Source organism: Peromyscus eremicus, chromosome 20 (assembly GCF_949786415.1).
Source record: "Peromyscus eremicus chromosome 20, PerEre_H2_v1, whole genome shotgun sequence".
NCBI classification, from domain to species: Eukaryota; Metazoa; Chordata; class Mammalia; order Rodentia; family Cricetidae; genus Peromyscus; species Peromyscus eremicus.
Window position 1 is genome coordinate 17,177,301 of NC_081436.1, and position 27,373 is coordinate 17,204,673.

Below are 27,373 nucleotides of genomic sequence, written 5' to 3' on the forward strand. Positions count from 1 at the left end.
GTCTGGGGGCTGGAGAGATGGCTCAGAGGTTAAGAGCACCGACTGCTCTTCCAGAGGTCCTGAGTTCAATTCCCAGCAACCACATGGTGGCTGACAACCATCTGTAATGAGATCTGGCGCCCTCTTCTGTATACATAATAAATAAATAAATCTTAAAAAAAAAAAGAGAGAGAGAGAGAGAGAGAGAGAAAAGCAGTCTGGGTTCTTAACCTCTGCGCCATCTCCCTAGCCTCAGACTTGAGATGTCAAAGGTATCAGCAGTTGTCTGAAGCTCCTGGGAGGGTAGTACACATGCTGTCTGTAAGCTGTCACACGAAGAAGACTGTGAAGAAGACTGTTGGCTTGGAGACACTATGTGTCTTCACAAGACCACAAGTCCTGGCTGGCTGAAGCAGCAGAGCTGGAAGGTTGGTCTCACTGACTGGCTGCCATGATGTTTGCCTCGGCAGTTCGACTTCACTTTCGTTGAAGTTTATCGAGTCAAGAAATTCCAGTTCACGTCGAAGCACGTGGAAGATGAGGACAGTGACCTGAAGGAACACGGGAAGCAGCCGTTTGGGCAGATCTGCAACGACAGCCCCATTTGCAGCTGCTCAACCTCTAGAAGCTCCTGGAACTGTGATGGGGAGGTCCTGTACAGCCCCGCCATCGAGGTCAGGTGAGTGGGCAGGATCCCAGCTACCTGCCCAGACTGTCTGTCACAACTGCTGTGTCTGCCAAAGTGAGCTCACTGGGGTTTGTGGCAGAAAACGAGAGGCATTGTTTCCCCCTGTCCTTACACCAGGCGTGGAAGCTGTGTGGTCTGAAGTTTGCACGGGGCAGGTGTTGTATTTTAAAAATGGTGTCCGGTGGTCAGGTGGGAGCCATGGAGAGAGGTGCACCATGCAGACCGCACTCACGTGCAGAGTTTTATTGGGGTAAGGGAGAGAAGGGAGCTGAGGAGAGGAGAGAAGACAAGAAAAGGAGCCGGGACAGGGGGCAGAGAGGAGTTGCAGACACAACCTTGTAGGGGAGAGGGGGAGAGAGAGGAGAGAGAGAGGAGAGGGGGGAGGGAGGGAGAAGAGAGGAGGGGGAAGGGGAGGGGAGAGGGACAGAGCAAGTTAATGGCCCCACTCTTTTATAAGGGGACGGTGCACATTCACAGAGAGACCACGCAGCAATGAGCGCTTGATGTTGTCAGGACCCTGAGTGGGCCAAGGTATTGGCTGCGTATTGGCCAGGTCCCCAAGGAGCGGGTCTGAATGCTAACAGCAGGTGCTGACTTTGTGGTGCTGTGATCTGCAGACTTGTTGATCCTCCTCTGTTCTGAGCTCTTTCTCTCCTGTACTCTGTATTCTGCCCTTGGTCTCTGTCATATTCACACCACCACCCCCCTCTAGTTAGAAGAATAATCAAAAGTAACTGGCTTCATGGGTACTTCCTAAGTCCTTGGTTCCCCCAAATGTATCTGGTCTCCGTGGCCAGGGATAGGTGCGCAAGGTAGGAATGAGCAGCACCAGGCAGGAGTCAGAGGTGTTGAGAAGAACATCCTGAGGCTATTGGGAAAAGAGGGAGGTGGAGTCTCAGAGGGGCCTGTAGAGGCCACACAGCCTTGGTGACCAGCAAGGACATGTGCAAGAGCCCAGAGCCAGCTGGCTGGCTCTTAGTGACTTCACCCATTCAGCCACCTAGGTCCCCAATGGGAGCTCAGAAGTCACTCTTAGTCAAGGGGAGGCTCACTCACATGCCTACTGTTGCTGGTGTGTGGGGGTGGGGGGGGGGGCATTTCTTCCCCAACATGTGGTATTGGAATAGAACTCAACAGAAGAGAGCAAAGTCTTTTCCCATAGAAAGAATAAAGGAAGTTGTCTTTCGAAAACAGACTTATTGGTTTAGGGTTGTGCACGTTCGGAGACCAAGGAGAACTGTAAGATTCCAGGAGGTGTGGAGCTCAGGTCGGCTGTGAGCGATGGAACACACGTGGAGTTTAAATGGAGCTGTTTGTCTCTGCAGGGTCCACTGCCAGCTGGTGCGCCTCTTTGCTCGGGGAATCGAAGAAAAGTCCTAAGCAAGACTCCCAAAGCTGAGAAGTCGACCTTGAGCTTGGGGAGTGTGAAAATTACTTAAGAAAATGTCGACAGACTAATTATGTTGATATATCCATTTAAATTTAGAAATTTATTTTTGATAGGTAAATCTTGGTTTTTAGAAAAGACAGCCTTGTCAACAATTCCGTATACATACCTGGCACCCTCGCCTCGGTTCTATGTGCATCTGAGTCGCTTTTCACGTAACTTGTTCTCAGCAAATGGCACTTGCTGGTCCGGGGCGTTGGCTTGCTAGATTTTAGCCATGCCGACCATGCAAATTTCAAGACGGCCCTTTCGTGGCTATACTGCAATAATTTTAGGGACATTATAATATGAATACTTCCCAGGAATCAGGTTATACCATCTGGACACACGGGTAACGGCCCGGTCACTCTGATCCCTTTGTGAGACTTTCTCTGGAGTTGTTCGTGACCAGGTTTGGGAAAGTAGATGGCTCTCTTTGCCTTCACTTTATGCCAACCTTCATTTATGATCAGGATGTTGCTATGTGGCCCCTGCTGTATGCCACAACTGTAACTCGACACAGTGAGGTCCTTTGCACAGCTGCGCCTCAAGAGCGAGGCCATGCCACTGCGAGAAGACCCCCAGGGTGACGTCTCCTTCTCAGGATTCTTCCCCACCTCGGCTGCCATCACACCTGCATCCTCTGAAACAATCCAGCAAAGTACCCACTGGAAGTTCCGTTCTGCCAACCCTGGTAGCCCGCACACTCTGGCCAGGGGAGTCTGTGAATCACTGGCCAAAGGGAGCCTCCATTTGGAAGCAAAGCACTTGGCACAGCTGGGCTTTGGGGGGTTAGGGGTGGGGTGGGCAGAGGGCAACTGGCATGCACAGAGGGTATTTTGGAGATTCTAGACCACCTCAACCTGAGTGTCACCAGTGGGATGGTGGATTATCCCAGGTCGTCCCCAGGTACTTTGGTGCAAGCCCTGTGTCTATTCCCAGGGTCCACGTCCATTCTTCCCTCACCGTGGGTTCTCTTCCATGTATGTATTTATCAACAGCTTTCTCCTTGTCTATCAGAAGGGTATCTAATCCATGCCTTGGCTACTTGCTTTGTCTCCACGAGGGGACTGCTAGCTGCTCTGGCTGAAGCCCTGGGCTCATGACCAGTTTCCTCTGAAGGCATTCCTGACCCGGAGCTTCTCAGCCACACACTACGGCCTGTGCTGTGTCTCCAGACTGACGCATCTGAGAAGTGTGTACAAGAGTTTTATGTGAAATTCAAGAATATGCAGCTTGCACTTGGCTTGCAAATGGGGAGGGGCGCTGACTGTTACAAGAGTAGGTTTTTATTTGTATTGGGGAAAGCGTACAACTCATGCAGATCAGTACAGAGTTCTGCAAGCTGCCCCTGTTTCTAGGTGCTCTTGCGTTGACTTCTATTTTGAAGCATACATGAAATTCTCTGTTTAGCATTCAGTCCCATCCAGACAAAGGGGCAGCTGTAAAGGTTTAGGAACCATGTTAAAGGTAATTATGGTAGTGGTGCTATTTAATGATTGATGATTTAATGAAAAGGCTGGATCGAAAGAGTAAATGCACCTAGCAATTTCTATCCAGGTCTGGTCCCGGGTGGGCAGAACCCAAAGGTGTCAGACTAGCAGCTCTTGGAGTAGGTAGGTAGCCCCGGAACAGTGTGAGGGCAGACGCTGGGGTGGCCACCTCACTGTCCCTCCACCCCTGGCATTCCAGAGGGGCTCAGGACCTGAGGCAGCTGTGGGTGCTCCCGGCTCTCAGGAACTGTACTCTCCCACAAATTCAGGTCTTCACTGGCCTTGCTACATGCTGCCCATGCCCTGGTCCACCCCTGCCACCGCCAGTTCTAGAGGAGGGGTCTAGATAGAGGACGCTTTGATGGTGGTTAGCAGTGCAAGTCATGTTCAGAATCTTAACCTTGGCGCTATCATGGAGCATCACGAGTGTCAGACACTTATGACCTTTGACACTTGTGCCCAGGATGGGAGGGAGGCCCCCCTGACATTCCTAAGCAGCAGGCTACAGTCTCCATGATGCTTTTTAGATGCAATACCCCCAACCCCAGGCCTTAGGCATTTTAGGAGGAAAAAAACAAAAAACAAAACGGGAGTAGAGAATAGACAGTGGCAACTTAGGATCCTGTAGGGGGTCTGGTCCACGTTTTAACTCCCTCTGTGGCCCACTGGTGCACAACAATTAGGCAGCAGTCATATGCGGTAACTTATTCTTGTCTATCAAAATAGCAGTGGGAACGGGGAGTGGCTGGTTTCCCTGCATCTGCCTCTGTCCTCAATACGGTCTCCTGGAACCAGGAGCCCTGACATGAGGAGGGCCCAATATGCCTCCTGATCTTGCTGGCTTCAAGATTAGCAAGTGGCATATTTGCTCTGATATGTTTGAGATGACCAAAAAAAATAAATAAAGTTAACTTTGGGCAGAATTTGGTGTCCCCTCCCTTTTTTGTTTTACATGCTCTTATTTTCAAAGCAGATTTAAAAAAAAAAAAAAAGAAAACATAGTTTAACGAATCTTTGCTAAGAGACTGAGTGATTGTACCCTCCCTGAGGAATCTACCCATCCCTCATTCCCTTCAATGGATTGTTCTGCTGCCATGTTAACATTTGAGGAGTCCCTTCCCGGGATGTATCTCACATAGCATAATTACTTAGCTAGTAGGTCCCGCCATTTGCCTGGTGTAGCTTCATGACTCAGTTTTAGTGATGCAGCTGTGCTCCCGAAGAACAGTTGTGCTGGGTTGAGCATGAGCACCCTGTCTCCGTACAGTCAGCCACGGTGGCACATGTGTGGGTCTGCATCCATGTGTCCTCATCTACTCCACTTGGCCTAAGGAAACCAGATGAGGGGCTCAAACAGGACTAGGCATGGTGGTGCTACCCAGCTGAGAAGCCATGCCACGTGCAGGAAGGACAGCTGCAGAGGGGCAGGAAGGGTGAGCGGGAGCGAATAGAGTGTCACAGTGGGTGAGCACTCAGGAGAGCTCAGAGTAGCTATCTGCCAAGTTCCCAGGGAACTTTGACTGTGCTGTGTCCCAGCACCAAAGCCAGTGCATGCTATGGATGGAGGGACAGAGAAATATGGATGGGTGGGTGGATGGATGGATGGGTGGACAGATGGATGGAGACACAGAGAAATAAGATGGATGGATAGACGGGTGGGTAGTTGGAGGAAATATATGTGTGTGGAAGGATGGATAGGTAGATAGATGAATATAGGGATAGGTCAGTAGATGGATGATATGTGGGTGGATGGACAGAACATGCAGATGCCCAACCTCCTATGGCCACATCCCTGAGTAGACACTGGTTCTAGCCCCCTTCCAAAGAGGTCTTGGTAGCTCCTGCTTAGTGGAAGCTCATTTGGGGTAGGGGTGGGGCCAGGCACCATCAGTGTGCCTTTTCAGGTTTGACTATCAATCCCTCTGTATTCCCATCCCCCCACCCCCACCCCCCTGGGTCCAATGTCAGCATCTGAATCGATAAAGTCATAGTGTTGCCAGAGACCTCAGCCAGGACCCCAAGCTGGCAGAGACCACAGCTCAACAGGACCAAGGCTTACACCGCAATCCCAAGGCATTGCCTGGTCCAAACTACCCCCTCACATACCCAGGGCCAGCCATTTCTCCTCTGCCCTGTCTTCTAGAACTCAGGGACTACCTTCTGTTCCCAGCATCCTTCACATCAGGGGGTGCAGAAGAGCAAACAGCCTGCATTCTCCCAGGCGTTTTGTGCTGAACCTTGCCGCAATGGTGGCCATGAGGACTCTAGTGGGGTATGAGCCTGGGGTGGGGGTGGGGGTGAGGAAGGGGTCACTTAGCTCCTCCAACAGCCAACATCTACACACTGCCAAAAACAGAGGCCCCCAAGCCTTAGCACAGAGCATTTTAGGTTTATTAAATAAAAATTATAATTTATACAAGACTTTGTATCTAAACAAAATTTTTCTTTTAAAAAAAAAGTGACAGATTTTTTTCCTATCAGTTCTTTATAGAATATGATTCTTTTGTAGAACAAAAGTTACACCAGTAACAATTATGTACAGATCCAAAACAGACTCAAGCTTCAGACATACAAAATGGGACATTCTAGGTCAGTGATTAGTCAGAAATTAAACACCTGCTCAGATCACACAATCCAGTGCAAACTCCAGTGTCTCTGTAAGTATGCCTAGAGCCTGCACAGGGCCCTGGCCCAGCCCTGTCCCCCTGGCTCGTGGTCAGTCTTCATCTCTCTTTCCAAAAGAAAGAGACTCAAACTAAACCGCTTGCTCCACCCTGAAAGCCTATTCAGCTCAAGGCCTCTGTGTGGCACCCCAGTGGCATCATTCACCAACCTGGGCACTGCCAGGGTCCAGAAAGTGTTAACTACTATGTCTGGGCATCACCCATATAGCCATTCCCAGAGACAGGTCAGAAGCCATGCTTCCTCACCTCTGGCATGTTGGGGATGCCACTAGGTCCTCCCTTATCACACTCCATGCTCTTCAGAGCATGAGCATATTACAGGGGCCCAAGCCACAGCCCCGGGTGGAGGAGGGTCCTGCCTCCATGTTCAGACTTCTCCATCCATGTGCTTGGAGCTGTGTGGCCTTTGCTACACATCTGGGGTGGTATGTGTGCTTGATCTGGCTGCCTGGCAAGCCTTTCCCAACCCCAGTGTGTGGCCTGAAGCCCCTGGGAATGGGGTGTCATGAGCCCAAGCCACCAGGCCTCACACCCACACCAGCAAATGAGGATTGGAGCAAAGGTAAAAATTACATTTGAAAAATGATACAAAAATAAGAAAAACAGCTTGCTCTCTGTAAAAAATATAATCTTCTGTTTCTTCAAAAAAACAATCTCAGTGACACCTGAAGGGCTCAGGACAAGCTGAAGGAACCAGAGTGATCCACCCAGAAAATGCACGGGTGGGGTGGTGGTTGCACCCTTCAGAGGCCTGGGCCTGCAAGATCACCCACCCCTGCAGTCTCCACCTTTAATGGGGCAGGAAGCATGGGTAGGGTGGGGTCTGCCTGGCCCTTGCTGAGCATGTAGGAAGAGGGAATACTGTCAGAGGTACAGGGCAACTCAGGCCCCCAACCTCTAGGCTCTGCCCACAGCTGTCTCCTGTGGCACAGGGCTCTCCCCTATCTCCCTGGAAGCCCCTCAGGCCAGCTCCCTGAACCCACCCCATTACTCAGAGTGACTGCACCCTGGAGGCCAAATGCCAGCCAGACCACCACGGATTCTCACTGAACAGCAGCTGGAGTGGAGACAGTGCCCTCACAACCTTCCTGGAGAGTAAGGTGTTAAAAAGGTGTGCTTTTGCCAACATGCCATTCTGGACCCTCGCTGGCCTGGTCTCTTGGCTGGAGTGTCAAACCAAGAGGAGCCAGATGAGTTATGATAGCTCAGGCCCAGACACTGAAAATGGAGGGGGAGGTACCCCACAAACACACCAAGCCCCGAGAGGCCCTACCCACAGCCTTTCAGTATCCACAGTAGGTCCAGCATGGAAGGAGGGTCTGAGGGCCAAGTGAGATGACTGGCCATTCTTCACTGGAGAGGGGCCTCCCCACCACTTCTCCCTGTCTTACCATCCTGGCAAGAAGGGGCCACCACCACTCCCAGCTACGGCTTTGATGGAATAAAGCCTCTAGCCTCTGGAGAACAGGGGTCATGGGATCATGGAGCCTCTCAGGATGGCAGGTGCCGGGTCTCTACCCAGGCTGGGATGGAGAATGAGGAGCTGTGCTTAGCAGGGCCTGAGGACGAGTGTCTTGTGTGCCATCCTTCACACAGGTTGAGAGGATCCTCTGCCCACCTGTGTCCACAGGTGTCCACGAAGGTGCTTCACGCACTCGGCATGGGCCAGCCCAGCACCATCCGTTGAGTCCCAGCCCTTTGGGTCTGCAGAACCCAGGCCACCATAACCAGCCACAGTCCAGGAGAAATTATTGCCAAAGATCACAAGGACATCCCATCTGATCCTCCATCCAACGATTAGAAAGGATTCCAGCAACACCTTGCAGTCAATACTAGCTGTCACCGCCAGAGGCCGCTGCAGCCGTGATTTTCATGTACTGGCTAAAAATGGTCTCAAAGGCTTCATCTCTGTGCACCATGGCACCGAACACCAGGGGCTGGCGGGAAGAAATGGAGGGGGGTGGTGAGCGCTTCATATCCAGGCTGGGGGTAGAATGGCCCTTTGTCAGATCAGAACAGCAGCCTGGCGGGGGCAAATGACCAGATACTTCTCTCACCCGGAAGGCTCCAGCCTAAAAGAGGATTTAGCCTTTCCTCCTTGGATGAATGCAGGATCCGTTCCTTCTGGAACTCACCAACCTGTCTGTTCTGTAACTATGGTGCCCACCCAAGCTAAACTTTCTGGACCTTGACTCCATGCAGCAGGTTTCTGTGCTGAGGGAGAAAGGAGCCTCTCTACCCAAACTAAAACCACATCCCAGGGAGGCTCACTCAGGTGCCCTGGTGGCCGATGGGGTGGGGGCGTGGTGAGGGCGTGGGGGCGTGGTAGGGGCATGGCAGGGGTGGAGTCACCTGCCAGGCACTTACTTTCTGGGTTGATGGCGTTGATACGGCAATCCCCATGCCTGAGCCAGGGAGGACAGACAAGACTTTGTACTGAAAGACAAGCACAGCCATTACCACCAGCCTCTCCCAAGGACGGGGTGAAGCCAGTGCCCTACATGCCCAGGGCATTCTCCTCTGCCAGGCACACTGACACTGAGACCCGTGGAGGCTGGTAGGACATACCAGCCACAGGAGGTATAAGGGCTGTGTCTCCTGATTTTGTGGTGTCCCTCGCCCACTCCCGATGATTGACAGTCTGTGTGAGGCCACCTGTCAGCATGGCTGATCTCTAAGGGGAGGCTAGGGTGACCATGGCCCTGACTGGATGCCTTCCGGTTACCTGGCAATGAACCTGGAGGAGTGACCGTAAAGCCATGGGCTGGCCTGGCGGTGGTGGTGCACACCTTTAATCCCAGCACTTGGGAGGCAGAGCCAGGTGGATCTCTGTGAGTTCGAGGTCAGCCTGGTCTACAGAGTGAGTTCCAAGAAAGGCGCAAAGCTACACAGAGAAACCCTCTGTTCTCAAAAAACCAAAAAACCAAAAAAAAAAGCCATGGGCTGAACCAAGGCAACAGAGGGAGAAGACCCTGTCTAGTACTAGGACTATTCACGTCTAGGCTGCTGGCTGACACCCAGCCTACTCAGTTGGGGAAGCTGATTAGCCCCCATGCCAGATAGATCCTTTCTGTTCCAGAGAATAATACTGCCCATGAATGCCCCCTCCAGGCACCGTACACTCCACATGCCAATCCTCTAGGGAAACTGCTGGGCCTCAGCCCATGGATACCAATCTCTGTGTGCTCATTCAGAAGTGCCTGTGCCAGGAGCCCAGTGTTTCGGGGGTGGGGGTGGGGGTGGGGAGGGAGAGGTCTCAGACACAGGTGGAAGGAAGGTCTGTGGCAAAACTTCTCAGACTCTCCCTTCAAGACACGGCAAGGGCTGGGACGTAGCCCCGCTGGCAGAGTGCTTGCTTAAAACGTACGAAGCCCTGTCCCAGCAGCACAAAACAAACCGAGTTCAAGACCAGCCCGGGCTACGTGAGATCCGTTCTCAAGGGGAGGGAGGGGAGCATGGCAGGTCAGGCATACTTCGCTGCTGCCCTTTCTTCATGTGTAATAGCGTCCAGGCCAGCTGCTGACTCCCAGGAATGTGGGAGAAGGAGAGTGCCTCGTGGCCCCCCCAGGTACACGACTACCTCGGAAGGAAGCTGACAGGGCTCTGCAGAGACTTCCAGAAGAACACTGTGGGTGGCAACGCCCGAAGAAGTCTCCAGATAGCATCTCCCCGATCCTGGAATCGTATTCCGCCCCCAGGCTGGAAGTGCGGCAGGACGGGTGGGCACCCACCTTCTGGATGTCTGTGATGTCCACCAGCTTGATCACCTTGTTCCTCTTTGAGGAGCCAGACTTGGAGCTTTCAAAGCACAGGTAACTGGGGGGGGGGGCGGGGGCAGAAATGCAGAGGCACGAGATGGCAGCCAGACCAGAGGCTCCTACTAAGCAGGGTCCTCCCCGGCTGCCTCCACAGCCCCCCGTGCGATGGTCAGTGACCCACCACACTTAGCACCTGGAAGAAACTCAACGCCCTGCTCTGTGCTACACCTCGGCCTTTCTCTGCTGGGAGATTCCCAGCGGAAGTTTTGGGAAGGTGTCCTGAGGCCCCCACCAGGCTCTTTGGCAGGGTGTGGAAGAAGGGACCTGGGGCTTTGGCTACTGCTGCATGTGTGGGAGGCAGGTTGGTAAAGGGCCCCATGAGGATGACCATATACCCCAACCCCGTGGTGACCCTCAAATCCTATGGGGGTACTGAGGCATGGTAAGGACAAGGTGCTGTGTAGTCCCACATAGGGGAGAGATACCAAAGCTACCTTCAACCTAGCCTCAGACAGCAAGTAGTCATGGACTGGCCATGGCTGTCCCCTTCCTGAGAGATTATACTCCTTGCCCGTCTGAACAGCCTTGACCCCACATGAGCATCCCGGATGAGAGAGCCCATCAGCCTATAGGAGTGGGGTGCTGCTGGTCCAGGAATGGGGTCAGGAAGGCCAGACAGCTGGGTGGAGTGGGGGACAGAGGTTGGCTGTAGCACTGCAAAACCAGCTTGCTTGGGTATGTGTCTGGGACCTGGGGAGCGCCCTCTCCCACTTCCTCCCCGACAGACAGTCATGCTTCAGTCTACGGCATCACTCACTTCTCTGTCACATACAGAACCCCGTTCCGGATGTAGTCTGTGGGCATCTTCCGGTCTCGGTTAATGAGGCAGCAGCGCCAGCCATTCTCACACACTGATGGAGAAAACGGACCTGGAATTTCCTTCCTCTGGGAATACCTGAGCCTTGACCTATGCTGGTGCCTGTCAGCACCGACTTGTTCAAGATGTACCCACATCCACAAGGGTCCATCAGAAAAGGTCCAAATGTGGCCTGATGGGGGCACCAGTGCTCAACCAGCACAGGGCAGCCCTGGGTTCCATCCCCAGCACCCTGAGTACACAGAGTCCACAGTTGGGGGAGGGAGGCCTGCCAGGAGTGAGATCACTAGTGTCTGGGAGAACGACCTTCCTCTCATGGTAACCAAATCAATCCGGAGTCCTCACTGCCTTCGACAGCTTTCCACACATCAGGCCTACAGTGCAGAAAGGGGTCAAAGCCCAGAATGCATCTCGGGTACTTACTGAACACTCTTCCAGAAGGCTGACTGTCTTGAGGTACCTGTGACAGGTATACACTCAAACCAAAGTGCCAGAACACGCCTAGGCTAAGGAACAGGCTTCAGGCTGGCACCTTGATGCTAAATGATATGGGACTCCCCAGCAGGTGGGCAGGGCTGAGCCCCACTCCCTGGGGATTCCTGCTTCAAGAAGGTCCTACCTGAATCTATGCAGATAACACAGCACAGGAAATATGATGTCATACCTCTTCCTAACTCCTGGAACAACCCAAGACCCCACTCCTACATTGCCTCTCCTGGGAAGTAAGTCTGGGCCTTTTCCACACAGGTTCCTTCAACCTTGAGGGGGGATCCTGTCTCCTGCATGGGCTCAGACCCTGCCCCCATCTACTTCTATCTACTCCATAACTGGCCGGGTCACGGACTCATCACACACTTACCTGCAAGTGGGCGCTCATTTTCAGTCAAGTTAAAGATTTCATGGAAATTGCCCTTCTTGGTGCTGTGAAAGCGGCCAGCCTCTTCATCCTTGCTCAGACCAGCTGGAGCACTGGAGACGTAGCTCCGTGACGAGGTTGTCTGCAGCTGCCAACGGCACACAGTCCTGATCAGGCTCTGGGGAGAAGCACCTGGACCCACTGCGAGTACCGGTACACACTGACCTCCCTGCCTATACCAGCTGCAAACTGACTAACTGACAGGTTCTATCCTTTCTGGAAAATGTGAGGTGCAGCTCTCCCAAACGCCCCTCTCAGTGCTGGCCCTGCACTAGATAAATTCCACTTGCTACCTGGGCTAGACAGGCAGGGCGAGCAGGGCGGGCATTTTCCCGTGGAGATGCTCACCGTCTCCCCAGGCCCACAATGCTGGAACTAAGCCTGGGCCCCGGCACACAAAACACAAGGACAAAGTTGCCTAGCATGAGTTCTGCACCAGGGCAGTTAAAACGGACACTTCAGAAGTCAACTGGCCACACAACTCTAGAAAATCATTCACGACACAGCAATGCCACAGCATCAGCTCACAGCAGGCCCAAGGGGACTTGCATATAGACACAGTACCTTGTCATGCCCTGACAGCTGGCCAGAAAGGAAACAACAGACACACAGGTGACCATCACGAGAGGAAAAAAGGGGGCACACGTGATAGGAAACTGTAAGCAAAAAGAGCTGCGCATAACTCAGCCCAGACACATGGGGCCTGCGGGGTACAAGAGATGCAGGGGGGTGGGGTGGCCTCCACCAGGATGTACCAGCCACATCCTAGCTAGTGCTACATGGTCATAAGCCCTAGGAAGTCCCTGTACCAGCTACGCCAAGGCTAAAATATAAAATAGGTCCTTGAGTTGTCCCAAAAGGCAAAGCTGTGTCCTGGGGTGACCTCTACCTGTGGGAAAAGAGTCAGCAGGGCTACTCCAGGCCTGGCTGCCTCTGGCCTATGGCTGATCTCAGGTTCCCAACAAGCTATGCTGTCCTGGACCCCAGAGTATGACCCTCCCAATTCAACTCAGTACTTCACTCCCACAAAAAGCTGGGGATCACTGGGGCTCTCCCTCCTGATGGAACACTCACACGGAGACCGTACTCTAATGTAACTCCTTACACATCCATGGGAGCTCTGCTGGGCCTGAGCACCCCACCCACCCAAGACCCTGAGGAGGACACACCGGCCCACTCCTCCCAGGGCTGGCTGGCCCTGACCTATGAAGGAGGTGGTGACAGGGAAAACTCCACAGTGCTTTCCACCATCCATCCCAAAGGCTGGTAGGATCTGGAAAACACCAGGCAGGCCAGGGTCTATCAGCTTCATAGTTCTGCTCACACCTTCCTCAGGGTGCTGGGGGTTGGGGGACTCACCCTGCGTGACACGGTGGCACCAGCACGCTCCTTGAGCTGGGGGTCAGTGGGGAGGTTCTTCCAGATGATATAGGGTGTGTCGTACTTGGCTCGAAGTCTCGGGCAGCGTTTGAAGATAAAGTCAATCAGGAAAAACTTGATGCCAGCATAGAGGCCTGAGGGGAAAGTGGGGATATATCTATCCGTGCAGACAAAGGGTGGGCACTCGGGCTCATTCCCCGCTCCTTGTGTGACATTTCCACTAACCATCTCCCAAGACAGTGGTGTTTTTTTCCTTACCAACAGCGAGCCCCACCAGGCGGTAGGGGAAGAAGCAAGAAGCCAGGAAGGCGGCCCACAGAGCGACATACAGCTTCTGCGTGATCTCGGGTTGCACCCACATGAACAAGCTGAAAGGAAGGTGGGGGTCAGAGGGGGCGGTGCACACCACCCTCGCCGCGGGGACAGCCACTTACTTCTTGATCTTTTCTAGAATGTCGGCCATCTTGCCAAAGAGATTCTGTGTGAAGAAGAAACCACAGTGACCACAAACCCGGGTACCTGTCAGTCACACAGACACACCCAGAGGGCTCCAGGGAAATGCACAGCCCAGGGCCACCAGAACCCTGTGGTCCTGCCCCGCCACTCCCAGGTCTGAGGTTGTCTGGTCTAAAGCTAAGGAAGTAACAAGGGGGCAGACCAGGTTGAACCCCAACTTCTGAGACTGCTAAGCCCTGAATTCTAGGGGTGTTGAGCCCTGGTGGTGAAAGGCTCCATCCACATACGGCCAGAGATTCATCAGGAAGCCATGTTCCCTTGCTACCCCACCAGAGTGAGAATGACTGACTAGAACAGGCACGGAACTGCAGGTCAGCCTACAGCAGACACATGAGGGTTCCCCCATCCCGGGGTAACGGGCACGTCCTGGGGTAACGGGCAAGCTCAGAGGTGGTACCTGTGCTTTCTGGGCGACGTCCAGCACCAGCTGGAACTTCTCAGACACGGTCAGATCTTCCTTTGCAGGTTCCTTCAGTCAAAGGGGAGAGAGAATTTTCCACTGAAATTTAACAGTTCAGAAAAATTACCGACAAAACAGCATGAAGGCTCCCAGCCCCAGGGATCTGCGGGTCCCTGCTGTCCCCATACAGCCTGAGGACTGGGTGCAAAGATCTGCCGGGCTAAGGGTAGAATCTCCCCTTGTGCTTTGCTGCCTTACCCCAGTGCAGAGGGTGGACAGGCCGAGGGGCCCCCCAGGGGCAGCAGACAGGGGCAGACCAAGGCTCTGACTCACTCTCCCAGCTCACTCCAATGGTATGTCCCGTCAGCACCACCCCCGCTCACCCCTTGACAGGCAGGGTAACTGAGGCTCAGGCCTGTGTAAAGTTCATATGACTCTTTATTGCAGTAGTTCTCAATCTGTGGGTCGGGACCCCTTGGTGGGGGGATTTGAATGACCCATTCACAGGGGTCACAGATATCCTGCCTATCAGATATTTATATGACGATTCACAACAGTAGCAAAATTACAGTTATGAAGTAGCAACGAAAATAATGTCATGGTCGGGGGTCACCCACAACAGGAGGAACTGTATTAAAGGGTCACAGCGTCAGGAAGGTTGAGAACTACTGCTCTATTGCTTCAGTAAGAATCTCCTAAGGGTCTCCCAGTCCCAGGGCTGAGCAAGACACAGGCTTGCCTTCCGGGACACCTCCCCATTCCCTAGGTACCCCACAGAATGTCAGGTGTGCCCACAGGCATTGTGGCCTCCCTCTGACCCACAGGCCCAACAGTCCCTCTAGAAACAACCTCTGTCAATAATCAGATTTAAGGGGCCATGTGGCCTCTGTCACAGCTACCCTCTTATAGTATCAAAGCACCCATGGCCTTTGTCAACCAGCAAGTGTGACTGAGGGTCAAGCCAGGCAGGGGCCAGGCAGAGGTTCTAGCATCCAGGACAGAGACGTGACTACTTGTCTAGCATCCTGATCACCTCCCTATCCAGCAGGCTGTATGGGGACTATAGCAGCTCACTTATTGCCCCCATATCAATTCCAGGTAGAGAACGTCCCCTAGGACAGATGAACAGGGCAATCTGCTTCTAGGGAGTAAAACGATACAGCTGAGGGTCTGAGTGGGTAGCCTCCTGAAACTTAGGGCTGGCATGGCTGGCCTCCTCTAAAAAACCCCTGCCAGGGCAGGAATGCTCATCTGGACTCCCCACAATGTGACCCTAGGTTGTGAGTCCTGACTATTTAAGAGAGAGGGACAATGTGCCACCAGGACTCACCACAGCTTCAGACACTTCTGGCACAATGCTCCATTGTATCCGCCAGCCCCTGAAAAACAGAAGCCACCCAAACCATGAAAACAGTGTCACCTTTGGGGAACAAAAATCGAGTCTCCAGCTGAGTTACAAGCTAGAGTAGGGGCCATCTGCCCCTTTAGCCATATAGAAGGGACTCCTGAAGCTGGGCTGCTCGCCCCTGAGACCTCACTGGTCATCCATGCTGGTTACCCTCTGCTGGGGCATATGCAACGGCAGCCACTGGGTGTAGGGAGTTCAGCACTGTGTTGGCTAAAGTAGCCACAATGCTTGTTTGAGCTCACTGTGTTCTCTGACTGGTCTGTTCATGAAGTTTTATTAACATCAGCAATGCCTCTTAGTGGATTAATGGTGATTAAGAGCTGTGGAAGAATGGGGACTTTCTTCCTTTAAAGGCATTTCAGTGTTTCCTACAAAAATAATTTTCATATGAATTCCTAAGGCAGGCCCAGAAGGGGAGGGAGTAGACTGGTACGTGGACTTGTAATCTTTAGAGGGGCTGAGAGGAAATTTAGAGTCAAGGGCTCTTCCACAAGCTAGGGCAAAAAGCTAAGGTTCACTCCTAAGAGCAATCACAAGTAAAGTCCAACCCAGAACTGCAGGCAAGGGTTCACCCCAGATGTGGCTTCCCCAGATGTGGATGTTCAGTGAAGACACAGAATAACGGAGGGAAGGGCCTCAGCCTTGCTGGAGTGAGGCGCCCATCACGCAGGAGTGCGGGTGCATGCTGCTTACACTGTGAATTCCAACTTGGCCCGCTCAGCGCTTCCTTCTCACAACCAAAAACTGTCAGGACATTCATGGGGTGCAGAGCCCTGCACCTTCACCCACCCACCCCAGGGTTGGGGAGAACTTCCTGCCAAACACACAGCACCTCAGGGAGGGAGGAGGATGGGGGTGACGCTGCACCTCAGCCACCCCCTGCCTGCTCCCTAAAGTCTCCAGAGCCTCTCAGAGGACCACCCACAAACAACAGGACATGACGGGACTTGTGTTACAGCAGTATGGGACACAGCACAGCCATGTGCGATGCAGCCACACGACAGCCCGGCTCACCTACCTGGCGATGAGGTAATTGAGGGACAACCTCAAAATTGCTAGGAACAGGAACATGGGGATGGCCCAGCCATGCCATACAGCATTCATGTACACCTGAGGGTGGGAGGGCGGAAGGTGAGGGACACGGTCAGGCTGGCCAAACAGTGGTCTAGTACAAGATGTTCCCTGCCTGCTTCCTCCCAGCAATAAAGAGACCCTTCCTTCATCAGGGAGACCAGTCCCAGTTCTCCAAACATCCAGGTTGTTGAACAAGGGCGTGTGGGGGTGGGGGCAGTCAGGAAGGCTGCTTCCGGTTTAAGAGAGAGATCCACTGAGGCAGGCAGGGGCTGCCCTGTGTGAGCAGGGATCAGAAGAGGATGGCGGGGGCCCCATGAAGATGCCTCGCCTGTCCCCAGTGTGACTCCCATGCTCGGGTTCTGCCAGCTGAGGAGGCGGCTCATCCCTGCTGACGGCTGCAGGTGAGCTGCCATGGGGGTCCACACAGAGCCTGAGGCCCAGAGTAATACTCAGGCGGGGCAGGTCAGAAGGTGGGCCTGAACAAAAAGTGTGTCTCCTAGGGAGACAGCATGTGGTCCTCAGGTGGGGAAACCTTGCAGAGCATTTGTGAGGGTGGCAGGGGAAAGGACCTCGGGGGTCAGGATGGGGTGGAGCCCTCTCTCATAGATTTAGCTGTGAGTATGCAAAGTGCATGTCTCCCTGGTGGGCAGTGAGTCCTTGGGAGGGAACCAGGGGGCCTGACACAGGCTTAGGGTTGTCTTAGGACCCTCCGAGAGTAAGACTAACTGGGCAACCCAACCCCTACAGATGGGCCTCCTCAGGAGGGCACGATCTGTGACTCCTTTGGAAGGTGCCCAGGCTGTGGCCCCCGTCTGGCCTGGAGGCCTGGGCAAGTGGGCGGGTCACCTGCAGCCTTCTGACACCATGCACTTGTCAGGAGCCTCCCTGGTCCCACCCTGGGGTCCAAAATGTGACCAAGCCTCAGGTCTCAACCAACCAGTGAGCCAAGAGGCTTTTCTTCAGGACACTGCTTTGAGGTACATGCCATGCAGAGACAGCAGTCATTGCATCCCCAGGGGCCTGTGATCTAATACTGCGACCACTACACACACACCCATATTGCTGATGGAGAAACTGAGGCTGAGCACATCCAGAGCCCAAGGAAGTGTTTTGCCTGGGAGCTGCCCTCTGGGGGCCTCACCAGGATGACTGGTCCAGGCATCCCGCTGGCCCCACCCAGCCTGTGCGAACACTCACGGTGAAGGCGATGGCAGAGGTGTAGATGGAGTACCAGTCGGATAAGGCAGACAGGTTCTTCACAAAGTTAGTGACCGGCTTGGCACCACGCTCTGGGGACAGAACAGACTGCAACGCTCAGCACAGTGCTGGCCTGCCTCTTAGCACATGAGCAGGCTAGAAGCAAAACCAGCTCAGTAATGCAAGACCCAATCCGCTGAAGGCCCCTGCTGCTAGTGTCCTTCCTGATCATTAACCAGGGTCCCCAGAGGGAGATGCCACCTGCCCCTAGCACAGGCCCACAGGTAGCAGGAAAAGGGGAGGGGAAGAGACAGTGAGGATCACTGCCATCTGCATTCCGTGGGGCCCGAGAAGTATCAGAGAAGTGAGCCATAGGTCACCCTAAATCAGTGGTTCTCAACCTGTGGGTTGCGACCCCTGTGGGTGTCAAATGACCCTTTCACAGGGGTCGCCTAAAACCATCAGAAAACACAGACAATCATATTATGATTCATAATGGTAGCAAAATTACAGTTATGAAGTAGCAATGAAAATAGTTGTGGGCCGGGCGGTGGTGGCGCACGCCTTTAATCCCAGCACCCGGGAGGCCAGAGGCAGGTGGATCTCTGTGAGTTCGAGGCCAGCCTGGTCTACAGAGCGAGATCTACGACAGGCACCAAAACTACATAGAGAAACTTTGTCTCAACCCCTCCCCCCGAAAAAAAAGAAAAGAAAAGAATTGTGTGGTTGGGGGTCAGCACAACATGGGGAATTCTATTAAAGGGTTGCAGCATTGGGAAGGTTGAGAACCACTGCCCTAAATGCTGAGAAGGCTCAGCTCCTGAATGTGGTATGTCTCAGACACACATCCACTGCAAGCTTTTATCTCAGGGAGGACAGGGGAGGAGTTGTCCTTAAATGTTTTTTCTGGAGAGTTCTTCTGTTCAGCTCCCCTCTCCTCCCTCTCCCACATCTAGTCCCACAGTACTTACTCAATCGTCTCATGTTTTCAGTTAACCTGAGAGAGGGAGAGAGAGAAGGCTCGGTGTGGAGTCACCAGCATGCTGAGCATGCCCCTCTGTGAAAGCACCACTACTACATGGGCAGCAAGGGGGACACCCAAGTGCCTGGGACCCTCAGGCCTGGAGACGCATCATGCACAGTGACACAGAGCTCAATGCTGAGTGCCCTTGCCGCTGGATCCTAAGTTACGAAGATGGGGGTGACTCCACAATAGACCAGTCCTCCCATCTGTCACATCTACCTCATGAGCATCTTGATGGTCTAGCTCTCTGGAGCCCCCAGGGTCTATGAGAGTGTCTGGTAAGGGTAGCCACTGTATACCTACCAGGTCCATGAACCATCAAGTGATCCATCCCCTACAGTGGACACTGAGCACACACAACCTTCACGTGACTTTTGTCACAACCCACAAGTGAGTCAATGTGGATATGATATGATTCTACTCTCCCACAGACCCTTCTGAGGAGGTGCCCCAGAAACATGGGGAAAGGGGGCTTCTAGGAGCTTGTGGCAGCCACTTCAACAGGATATCAATGTTGACCAGTCCACCAAACAGCGCAGGGCCCGGGCCCTAGCACACAGCTCCTTGGCCTTGGTGAGGCTCCCCTACCTGCGGGCGCTGAGGGGCTCCTCCGTCTCCACCGTGTTCTCCTCTGGCTGGAAGCGGAAGTCTTCTACATACTCCCCAAACCTCTCATAGAACCACTTCTGTACACGGGATGACAGCCCCTGGCTGCGACGGTCTGTGGTAAGAAAGTAGAGATCAGAGAAGAGACTGCACAGTCCACACAACGCCTTCTGAGGTTGGACCAGGGATGTGGCCTCACAGAAAATGCAATGTGGGTGGGGATACAGGAGATGTTTAGAATGAGGGTTTCACTGTGGAGCAAGATGTGAAGGGACCCAGCAAGAGAGGCCTTTGAAGGGCTCAGCTCCCTGAAGATACTAGGTGCAAACCAAAAAATGAGGGCCAGAGCCACCCCAGACACAGAGACCCTCAAAAGCATGATGTCTCCGTCCTCATACTTGACCCCAGAAATCTCCAGATCTCAAATTTCCAGCAGCCTTGGGCTTATGTTCAGGCTATGTCAGACCACAGTGACCAACCAAGTAGGAAAACGCCAGGGAGAAAGCTGCCCGGCCTGAGCCCAGTGGCGCCCCCAGACTGCATCCTAAAGAAAACAAGACGGCGGAGGCCAGGCCCAGGGGTGGTGCACACCTTAGTCCCAGCACTTGGAAGGCAGCCTGGTCTACAAAGCAAGTTCCAGAACTGTAACACAGACAGGGTTGTTACAAAGAGAAACACTATCTCAATAACAATAATAATAATAATAATAATAATAATAATAATAAATTAACTAAACAAAAGAAAACAAGATGTGGGGTTGCCTGCAGGAGACATTGTGTCACCATAGTTTAAGAGAATGGGAATGGCAGGACATGGTCACCAGACACCTGTGGTGCCACAAACACATACAGCTATCATGTGTCAATTAAAACCTTAAGAAAACACACCAGGTGTGTTGTAGACCCAGGGCAAGTGGACAACAGTCAACAGAGGCACAAGGCCACTCGGCCTGGACAGAGTAGAAGGACACAGGCCAGCAGGGGATGAAGTGTGTGCCCCCTGGGGCTACCCAGGCAGGAGGCTCCTTTAGGCTTATCCGGCTCTCTCACAGTCCACCAAGATTTTCAGGTGGCTCTCGGTAGGCAGGCAAAAGACTGGCCAGCATGGGCTTCCATTGGACTAGTTATGGACACTGGACTCACAGAAGGTTCACTTATTGAGAAATAATCTTCCTTCTGTTTTTCTCAACCATTTAAAGACATTAAAAGCTATTTAAACATGTAAATCCAAGCTGGACATGGCGCTGAACATCTACAACTCAAGCACTCGGGAGTCTGATGCAGGAGGATCAGCCTGGGCTACATAGAGAGACCCTGTCTCATGAAACCCAAAATGTAAAAAAGAAAAACCAGACAGGGTCTGTGGTTTGTGGACTCCAGATCCAGGGAACACGACCAACTGCCTGAAGGGGGCAGTCTTTACCCAGTCCTAAAGCCAACCCAGCCCAGGAGAGCCTAAGTCTCCCCACCCCCCCACCCCCACCCCCCGCCGCTTGACTCCCATAACCAGGGTGGGGGATGCTTTCTCCCATGCTTTTCGGGGCTAGCTCCTAGGAAGGGAAAGGCCTGAGGTGCTTCGTGACAGGTGTACACCTGAGGTTCAGGCAGGCCTGAGGCATGCACACACCTGATGGCTAGCTTCCTTCATTGATCTTGGGAATGGTAGAGCTGGGATATAGTCCCTCTCCTCTGCCACATCCTCCCTGTCTTGGAGGGTGACCAAGGGCCACAGTGTAGAGAAGGCACAGCTCCACACAGCCCATCACACCTGGAGACCATGGCCATCAAGATTAGGTTTGGGAGGCTGGAGAGATGGCTCTGTGGTTAAGAGCACCAGCTAATCTTCCAGAGGACCCAGGTTCAATTCCCAGGACCCAGGTTCAATTCCTAGCACCCTCACGGCAGCTCACAACTATCCCAAGAGGCCCAATGCCTTCCTAGTCTCCTTGGGCACTAGCACTCATACAGTGCACAGACATACATTCAGGCAAAACATTCATACACATAAAATAAAAATATTTCTTTTTTAAAAATAGAAAAAAAAGAAAAACTAGGCCTGACCTTGACAAGAGGACAAGGGGTCCCCAGTCCTGTGAAGGACCAATGAGCTTTTGACCCCACACTTCTCGATCCTCACTATCACCAAGCACTAAGGGTCTCTTGTGCTGCTCCTGACTTGGTCACCAAGATCCACACGCCAAGGGCTCTGCATCTAGGCCTGGGAACTGGCCAGGGATCCTCCGGATGGCCCGAGGAGGCCACGTCCCAGGGGATGCCCCTGCCAAACCTGCATTGGGGCCGGCTGCCAGGGGGTGCGGTGAGGCTGGGTCTGGGAAAACCTTAGGGGAGGCCTCCTCTCTGGGGCCTCTTCCCGATGCAGGCAGCCTGAGGCCAATGACCTAAGCCACGGTGTATGCCAGGCTTGCTGGCACAGGGAGGGAGAGCCTGGCACATGGTCAGCATGCAGAAGGAACACTGTCTGTGCCCACAAGAATGGCACAGAGAATGGGTTCCCGTCTCCTCTGAAGGACAGCTTTAGAAGGTGAAGTACGAGGCAAGATGGATGTGGGCACTAAGGCGGGAAGCGAGGGAAGGAGAAAAGCCTTGCTCCCTACCTGGGAGGTTAGGGTATTCCTTGCCACGGCCTGCCACAGTCCCCACATGGGATGGATGACTAGTCACAGGGAACAGGTCACCAAGTCAACGTAGTGTAACCAGCGTGCCTTTTGGTGCCTCTCAGGAGGCCGGGCCAAGCTAGACAACACGTCACATTTGTGCAAGGAAATGAGATCACCTTTGGAGTGACTTGGGCCCGTGTGGTGACTCACAGGCTCACAGTGAGAGACGCTAACCCCGTTTTGATGGCAGGAGATTCCCACATGGGCGAGGTGGGGGGGGGGGGGAGGAAGGGGGAGAACCATCTCTTCCCGGGGGCCTACCTGTGCCTGTGCCGTTGCTGGCCTGGCTCTGTCCCTTTGGCGGCTGCTGAGGCTGTGCTGGCTGCTCCTCCGACCTTAAACAGGAGAAAGGTGATGCTTATGAGTGCAAAGGCCTGCAGCAGCACCACACGGAACTCAACTTCAGCGACAGGTGGGATCCGCCGGCCCCCGAAGCCCCCCTGAAGTCTGGAGCGCTGGTGAGGACAGAGCCTAGGACGTGCAAAGGTGCTTGCCCCATGGCATACGTTCTAGTTTTCAACAGGCAAACAGTGTCTCCTGAGCAAGAAGTTCACCTTCCCTATTAATTTTAACACAGTTACTCATTTAATCCTTAAGCTCAGGAAAAAATAAATTAAATTTTAAAATAAAAAAAATAGCTCACTAACAAGAATATCACACACCTCTTTATCTAGCACCACGCGAGGCCACAGCTGGATGATACCCCAACATCCCTGAGCTGGGTTCCATGCCAGCCATCTCCCTGGCTTCCTGCCCTCCGCTCAGTAGCTCAGTACAAGATCGTAATTGTCTCTACTGGGCCTAAGGGCCCCCTCAGGCTCTGCCTTCACCTGGAGTCTTGCCTGTCTACCTGTCTGAGCCTGACTGTCACGAATATTCAACTGCACACCCTGAAGGAGCTATACCCCCAACAGCAGGCTGGGTCACACCCCTGGGGTGGCATCTCTACCCCATTTCTCCAGCCAGCGATGCCCTCCTTCAGAGTGTCATGGTATCAGCCATCTTGCCCTGGACTGGCTTGGACCACAGGCACACAGGAGTTGTTCCTGCAGCCCATAGTTCCTAGCCTCTGTCTGCAGCTACCTGCAGCTTCAGGGTGCAATGTGAGTACACATACGTGTGTCTGTGGGGATGTAGGTGATACATGTACATGTGTTGTGTGGTATATGGATGTGTGCGCTCCATGTCCCTACACAGCCTCCCCCGACCCCAGTTCACTAACATGATTAGGAATGAGGAGTCTCCACCTGGAAATGACTCTCCCTCCAACCCCTCCACTTTCAGGCTTCCAGGAGGCTCTTACACTCTTCCCCATCCTCAGCATGAAGCAGGGAAGAGGCCCCCTTGGTTCTCCTAGGACCCTCCATTTCTACTTCCTGGGTCACAACCTGGATGTTCCTTTCTCATCTGCATCTGAGTTGGACCCTCTTAAGTCCTTGAGGGCCCTGCAAGCTCACTCACCAAGGAAGGTGAGAGAGGAAGGCTAGATCCTTAGTGGGAGCTGGGGTTGGGGGACAGACGGTGGGGAAAGAAGCTGCGGCTTCTGGGGAGGTAGCAGGGATGGGGTCAGCCTGGAGCTGAGTGCTCCTGCTAGGACCACCAGGGGTGGCCTGGCCTTCAAGGGAAGCTGGGGAGGCAGCACGGAAAAATGGCATCCTATGCATAATGGAATAAAGTCATTTGACTTCTGAATCTCTAAGGTCACAGTTCAACCCAGGAGAGTTCTAGCTGAGGCCTCTAGTGTGGTGAGCACCGGCCTTGCAGCCAGGACTAAAAGGCAAGGCAGGGCCCTCCTCCCCAAACAGGCCCCATGGTGAGCCCTACCCTTGATCTGGGTTCGGGGACAGGGTAGCCTGACTAACAGCTGCCACAAAGCACATGAACTGTCACCAGGAATGTCAGGACAGGGAATAGGCAGCTTCACTTCCCAAGACCTGGGCTTCTCAAAGCGGCTACTGTGGATGGAAGTGGATGCGACCACACAGGAGCCTGGCACTCAAAACTGAGCTGTGAGCACTGTGACCAGCATGGTTCATACTAGAGGGGCACTGAGTCCCCATGGACAAGCATGGTCCGGTTGGGGTATTCCAGAGGCAGTAGTGTGTGTCCCACAGTGCTGAGAGTCATTCACTATGGCCTAGCAGGAACCAGGACAGGGGTTCAGAGTTCAGTGGGGTGAGGGGTGGATGCCAAACTGGGAAAGCTGGGGTTCCTGGGCCCCCAGCCTTATCTTCCAGGTGGCACATGGCTGCTGTGCAGAGGGACCCAGAGCCCACAGTTTGGTCTTGTGGTCTGTGTGATGCTCTGTATTGACACGCTTCCTGCCAGAGGCAGCCAAAGCAGAAGCCGCCACGCTCATGAGAGTGGTCATCGGAATGAATGAGGAAGGAGGCTGCGGGTATCCAGCGGACTAACGGCTTAGAGTACTTATCCAAGGAAAAGCTGTCACCTGTAAATATCACGTGCAGACGCGGAGGAGGCAATGTCACCCACTGGGTAAGCCTGTGAGATGAGGGTGTGATCTTGGTAGGCCATGCTACAGAGGCTGTACACAGTGAAGGGGGGAGGGGGGGCAGGGTGCTCAGGACCCCGCCCTCGAGTGCAGAAGCAGTGAAGCCTCTGTGTGAGCCACAGGGCTTGGGAAGGGCTACAGCAGCCTCTGGGGAAGGGTAATGAGTATAGAGAAACATGAGGCAGAGTCGGGGAATCAAGTGTCCCCAGAAGGTCCCAAGAGGCTCACCCAGCCCTCTGGGGCTAAATAAGAGGGTCAGAACAGGGCCCACGGGTCAGGAAGCATCTTCTAGCCAAGACTGGAGGGTAACTGATGGCCTGGTGTCTTTAGACCATCATGGGTCACAGCTTTCTACACAGGCCTGGCTGGTGACATGATCACCCACACTAGGCTCCCCACCTCCCAGAAAGACACACCGTGGCTTGGACAGGCTCAGGCAAGACTCAAACCTGGGAAGTCGGATCAGGCCAGCAACACGACTCACCTTGCACCCCTTCAGGGACCAAGAACAGTATTTCTCAGATGGCCTAGTTCTCACTACTCTTGACCCATGGATACATCAGGGATCAGAACTGAGGGTCCAGGAAACCCTGCCCACCGAGGAGGGGTAAATGCTGTGGTTTAAACTGCAGCTTCTCTCTCAAGTGTTCATGAAGTTCAATTCTTGGTATGATGGTGAAGGGGTTGGGGGAACCTTTTAAAGACCGAGCCTGGTAGAAGGTTCTCAGGTCCTAGGAGCAGCCCTGGGAAGGAATTAATGTAGTTCTCTGGGACCCTGAATTAGTTCTCACCAAAGGGGTCATTAAATGCGTTTGATCCTGCCCGCCTCCAGGAGGATGAAATCTCTCTCCTATACACTCCCACCATGCGCCACGAGTCCCCACCAGGGCTGAACCGATGACAGCATCGTCTCCTTCGAACTCCGGAACCATGAGCTAAATAAACATCTCTGTGTTTGTTAAGTACCAGACTCAGGGATATTGTTACAGTAACAAGAAAAGATGGACGCGGGTGTCACCTGGTCTTCAGCACCTCCTGCATTTTCTGTTCCAGTTCGATCCGGCGCTGCCGCTCCCGATCGAGCTCCTGCCGCAGCATCTCCGAGTTGGTCTCTTCTCGAAGCTTCCGGAGCTCCTCCTCTGTGGAGAGAGGAGCCGGGCGATGAGCACTTAGGCCCACTGTCCCCTCTGACAACACTGCCCCGCTCACTAACGGCAGACAGGTTCCTGCTCTGTAAGGGACCAGAGCACTTGAACTTCCTCACGTGTGCTGAGTGCTCAGATGGCAGGCGTGCTCTGGTCCCGTTCTGCTGTCTGTGGGGACACCGGCAGCTCTCTGACCCCTTCTCTGGGGTATACACTGTGTGGGGGTGGGGGTGGGCTCTTCACTGGGATTCCTTTCACACAACCCGAGGCAAGGCTGGGGGCACAGCATGGATAAGGGCTTTTACTGTGCTCAATAACGGTGCCAAGGAGAACTACACAAGCCATTTAGCCAAGCCATCACCACACAGGACACCTTGGGGCACACACTACCATGTGACAGAAAGGCTAAAGGCTCCAGGAGGTGCCAGCAGCATAAAAGAGGCAAGCCGGCCTCAAGCCACCCCAACGCAGAGGAGCCCGGGGCTAGTAAGAGATCTGGGAAGCGGGGTGGGGTACCCCTGGGAAGATGCTTATGAGGTCAGATCAGAGTCAAGCCCTGCATGAAACTTAGGAGCCAGACTGCAGATGGCTGGGGGAGGGGTGTTAGGCAGAGCACCTGGTAGCTCGGAGGGCAGAGGAAGCCAGGAGCTGAGGAGGGCAGTGGCCTCCAACTGCAGACGTCAAGACATAAGGTCAAAGTCACTGCAGAATTGCCCTTTGTTGTGAGTACATGAGAACTCACTCATGCCACAGACTCACAACTGCAAGAGGAGTGTCCCCCTCTACTTTTTCCAATGCTGGCACAAGAAGAGGGGTCCTAGTTAGCACCCCTTTCTCTCTCTTCTTACATCCCACTCCGGATCGCTCAGCTTAACGCAGCCAGGATTCTGGCGGTGACGGGCCAGCACCCTAAACACACTCCTTTTGTGTGCTCAGTTCCCCTGTGGTCCCCACAGACAAGGCTGAGCCAGAAGGGAGTCTTGAGTGACAGCCCTTGGCCCTGCTCCTGGCAGTCTTGAATCCTAGCAGAAAGGTGGATAGGAGCAGAAACATCCCTCTAGGAGCAGAGAGGGTAGGGCTCGGGTAGACAGGAACAGAGGTCCCTCTGTCCGCTGACCCTGCCCCACGGGACAAAGATACAATGCAGAATGGAATCAGGAGCAGAGTCCTAAGGTGTGCTCACTAGGCACCCTCGGCATTCTATGATCTGTCACACACGTAGGGAGACCTTTACACACTCTCCCCTAACTTTGACCATGCAGGATACTACCTTAGGGAAGGGAGGTTGTGATGCTCCTCAGGGCTCTGGGTGAAGTTTGCCAGAGACCACACAGGTCCTTGGAGAAGGACACAGCAAGCATGGCCTCCCTAAGAGTAGGTCGCAAGTCACACATCTATCTATCTCCATATCCATTCACGGGCTTCTCTGACTCCACTCCACCATCCCAGGAGGTTCCAGAGGGAGGACTCTACTATCACTGTCTGCTTCAGCCGCAGGGCCTGGTCCAGCTCAAGACGTCAAGGATACAGTAAAAGGATGACAGGTGAGAACTTAGCAACATAAAAGGTGATTTGGTTACAGGGATACATACGCTGGACTGGCCAGGCCCTAG

General features: G+C 53.6%; 2 protein-coding genes across 2 annotated transcripts in view; one reads left to right on the forward strand and one right to left on the reverse strand.

The window, feature by feature from the left end:
* The window catches only part of Cerk (ceramide kinase), a 45,975-nt gene extending 41,466 nt beyond the window's left edge, over nt 1-4,509 (forward strand). Inside the window, exons 12-13 of the mRNA XM_059247453.1 lie at nt 450-658; nt 1,993-4,509. Coding sequence (XP_059103436.1) covers nt 450-658; nt 1,993-2,047 — 264 coding nt within the window. The 3' untranslated portion in view covers nt 2,048-4,509. The remainder of the gene's footprint in view (nt 1-449; nt 659-1,992) is intronic.
* Nucleotides 4,510-5,959: 1,450 nt separating this feature from the next.
* Gramd4 (GRAM domain containing 4) overlaps nt 5,960-27,373 on the reverse strand; it is a 45,764-nt gene continuing 24,350 nt past the window's right edge. The window contains exons 3-18 of the mRNA XM_059247253.1: nt 25,634-25,754; nt 22,365-22,438; nt 19,409-19,541; nt 18,768-18,793; nt 17,797-17,888; nt 16,544-16,635; nt 15,448-15,496; nt 14,115-14,186; nt 13,636-13,679; nt 13,460-13,569; nt 13,181-13,335; nt 11,765-11,909; nt 10,846-10,939; nt 10,002-10,086; nt 8,638-8,706; nt 5,960-8,207 (exon numbers count right to left, since the gene is read on the reverse strand). Of these exons, the coding sequence (XP_059103236.1) occupies nt 8,103-8,207; nt 8,638-8,706; nt 10,002-10,086; nt 10,846-10,939; nt 11,765-11,909; nt 13,181-13,335; nt 13,460-13,569; nt 13,636-13,679; nt 14,115-14,186; nt 15,448-15,496; nt 16,544-16,635; nt 17,797-17,888; nt 18,768-18,793; nt 19,409-19,541; nt 22,365-22,438; nt 25,634-25,754 (1,466 nt within the window). The 3' untranslated portion in view covers nt 5,960-8,102. The remainder of the gene's footprint in view (nt 8,208-8,637; nt 8,707-10,001; nt 10,087-10,845; nt 10,940-11,764; nt 11,910-13,180; nt 13,336-13,459; nt 13,570-13,635; nt 13,680-14,114; nt 14,187-15,447; nt 15,497-16,543; nt 16,636-17,796; nt 17,889-18,767; nt 18,794-19,408; nt 19,542-22,364; nt 22,439-25,633; nt 25,755-27,373) is intronic.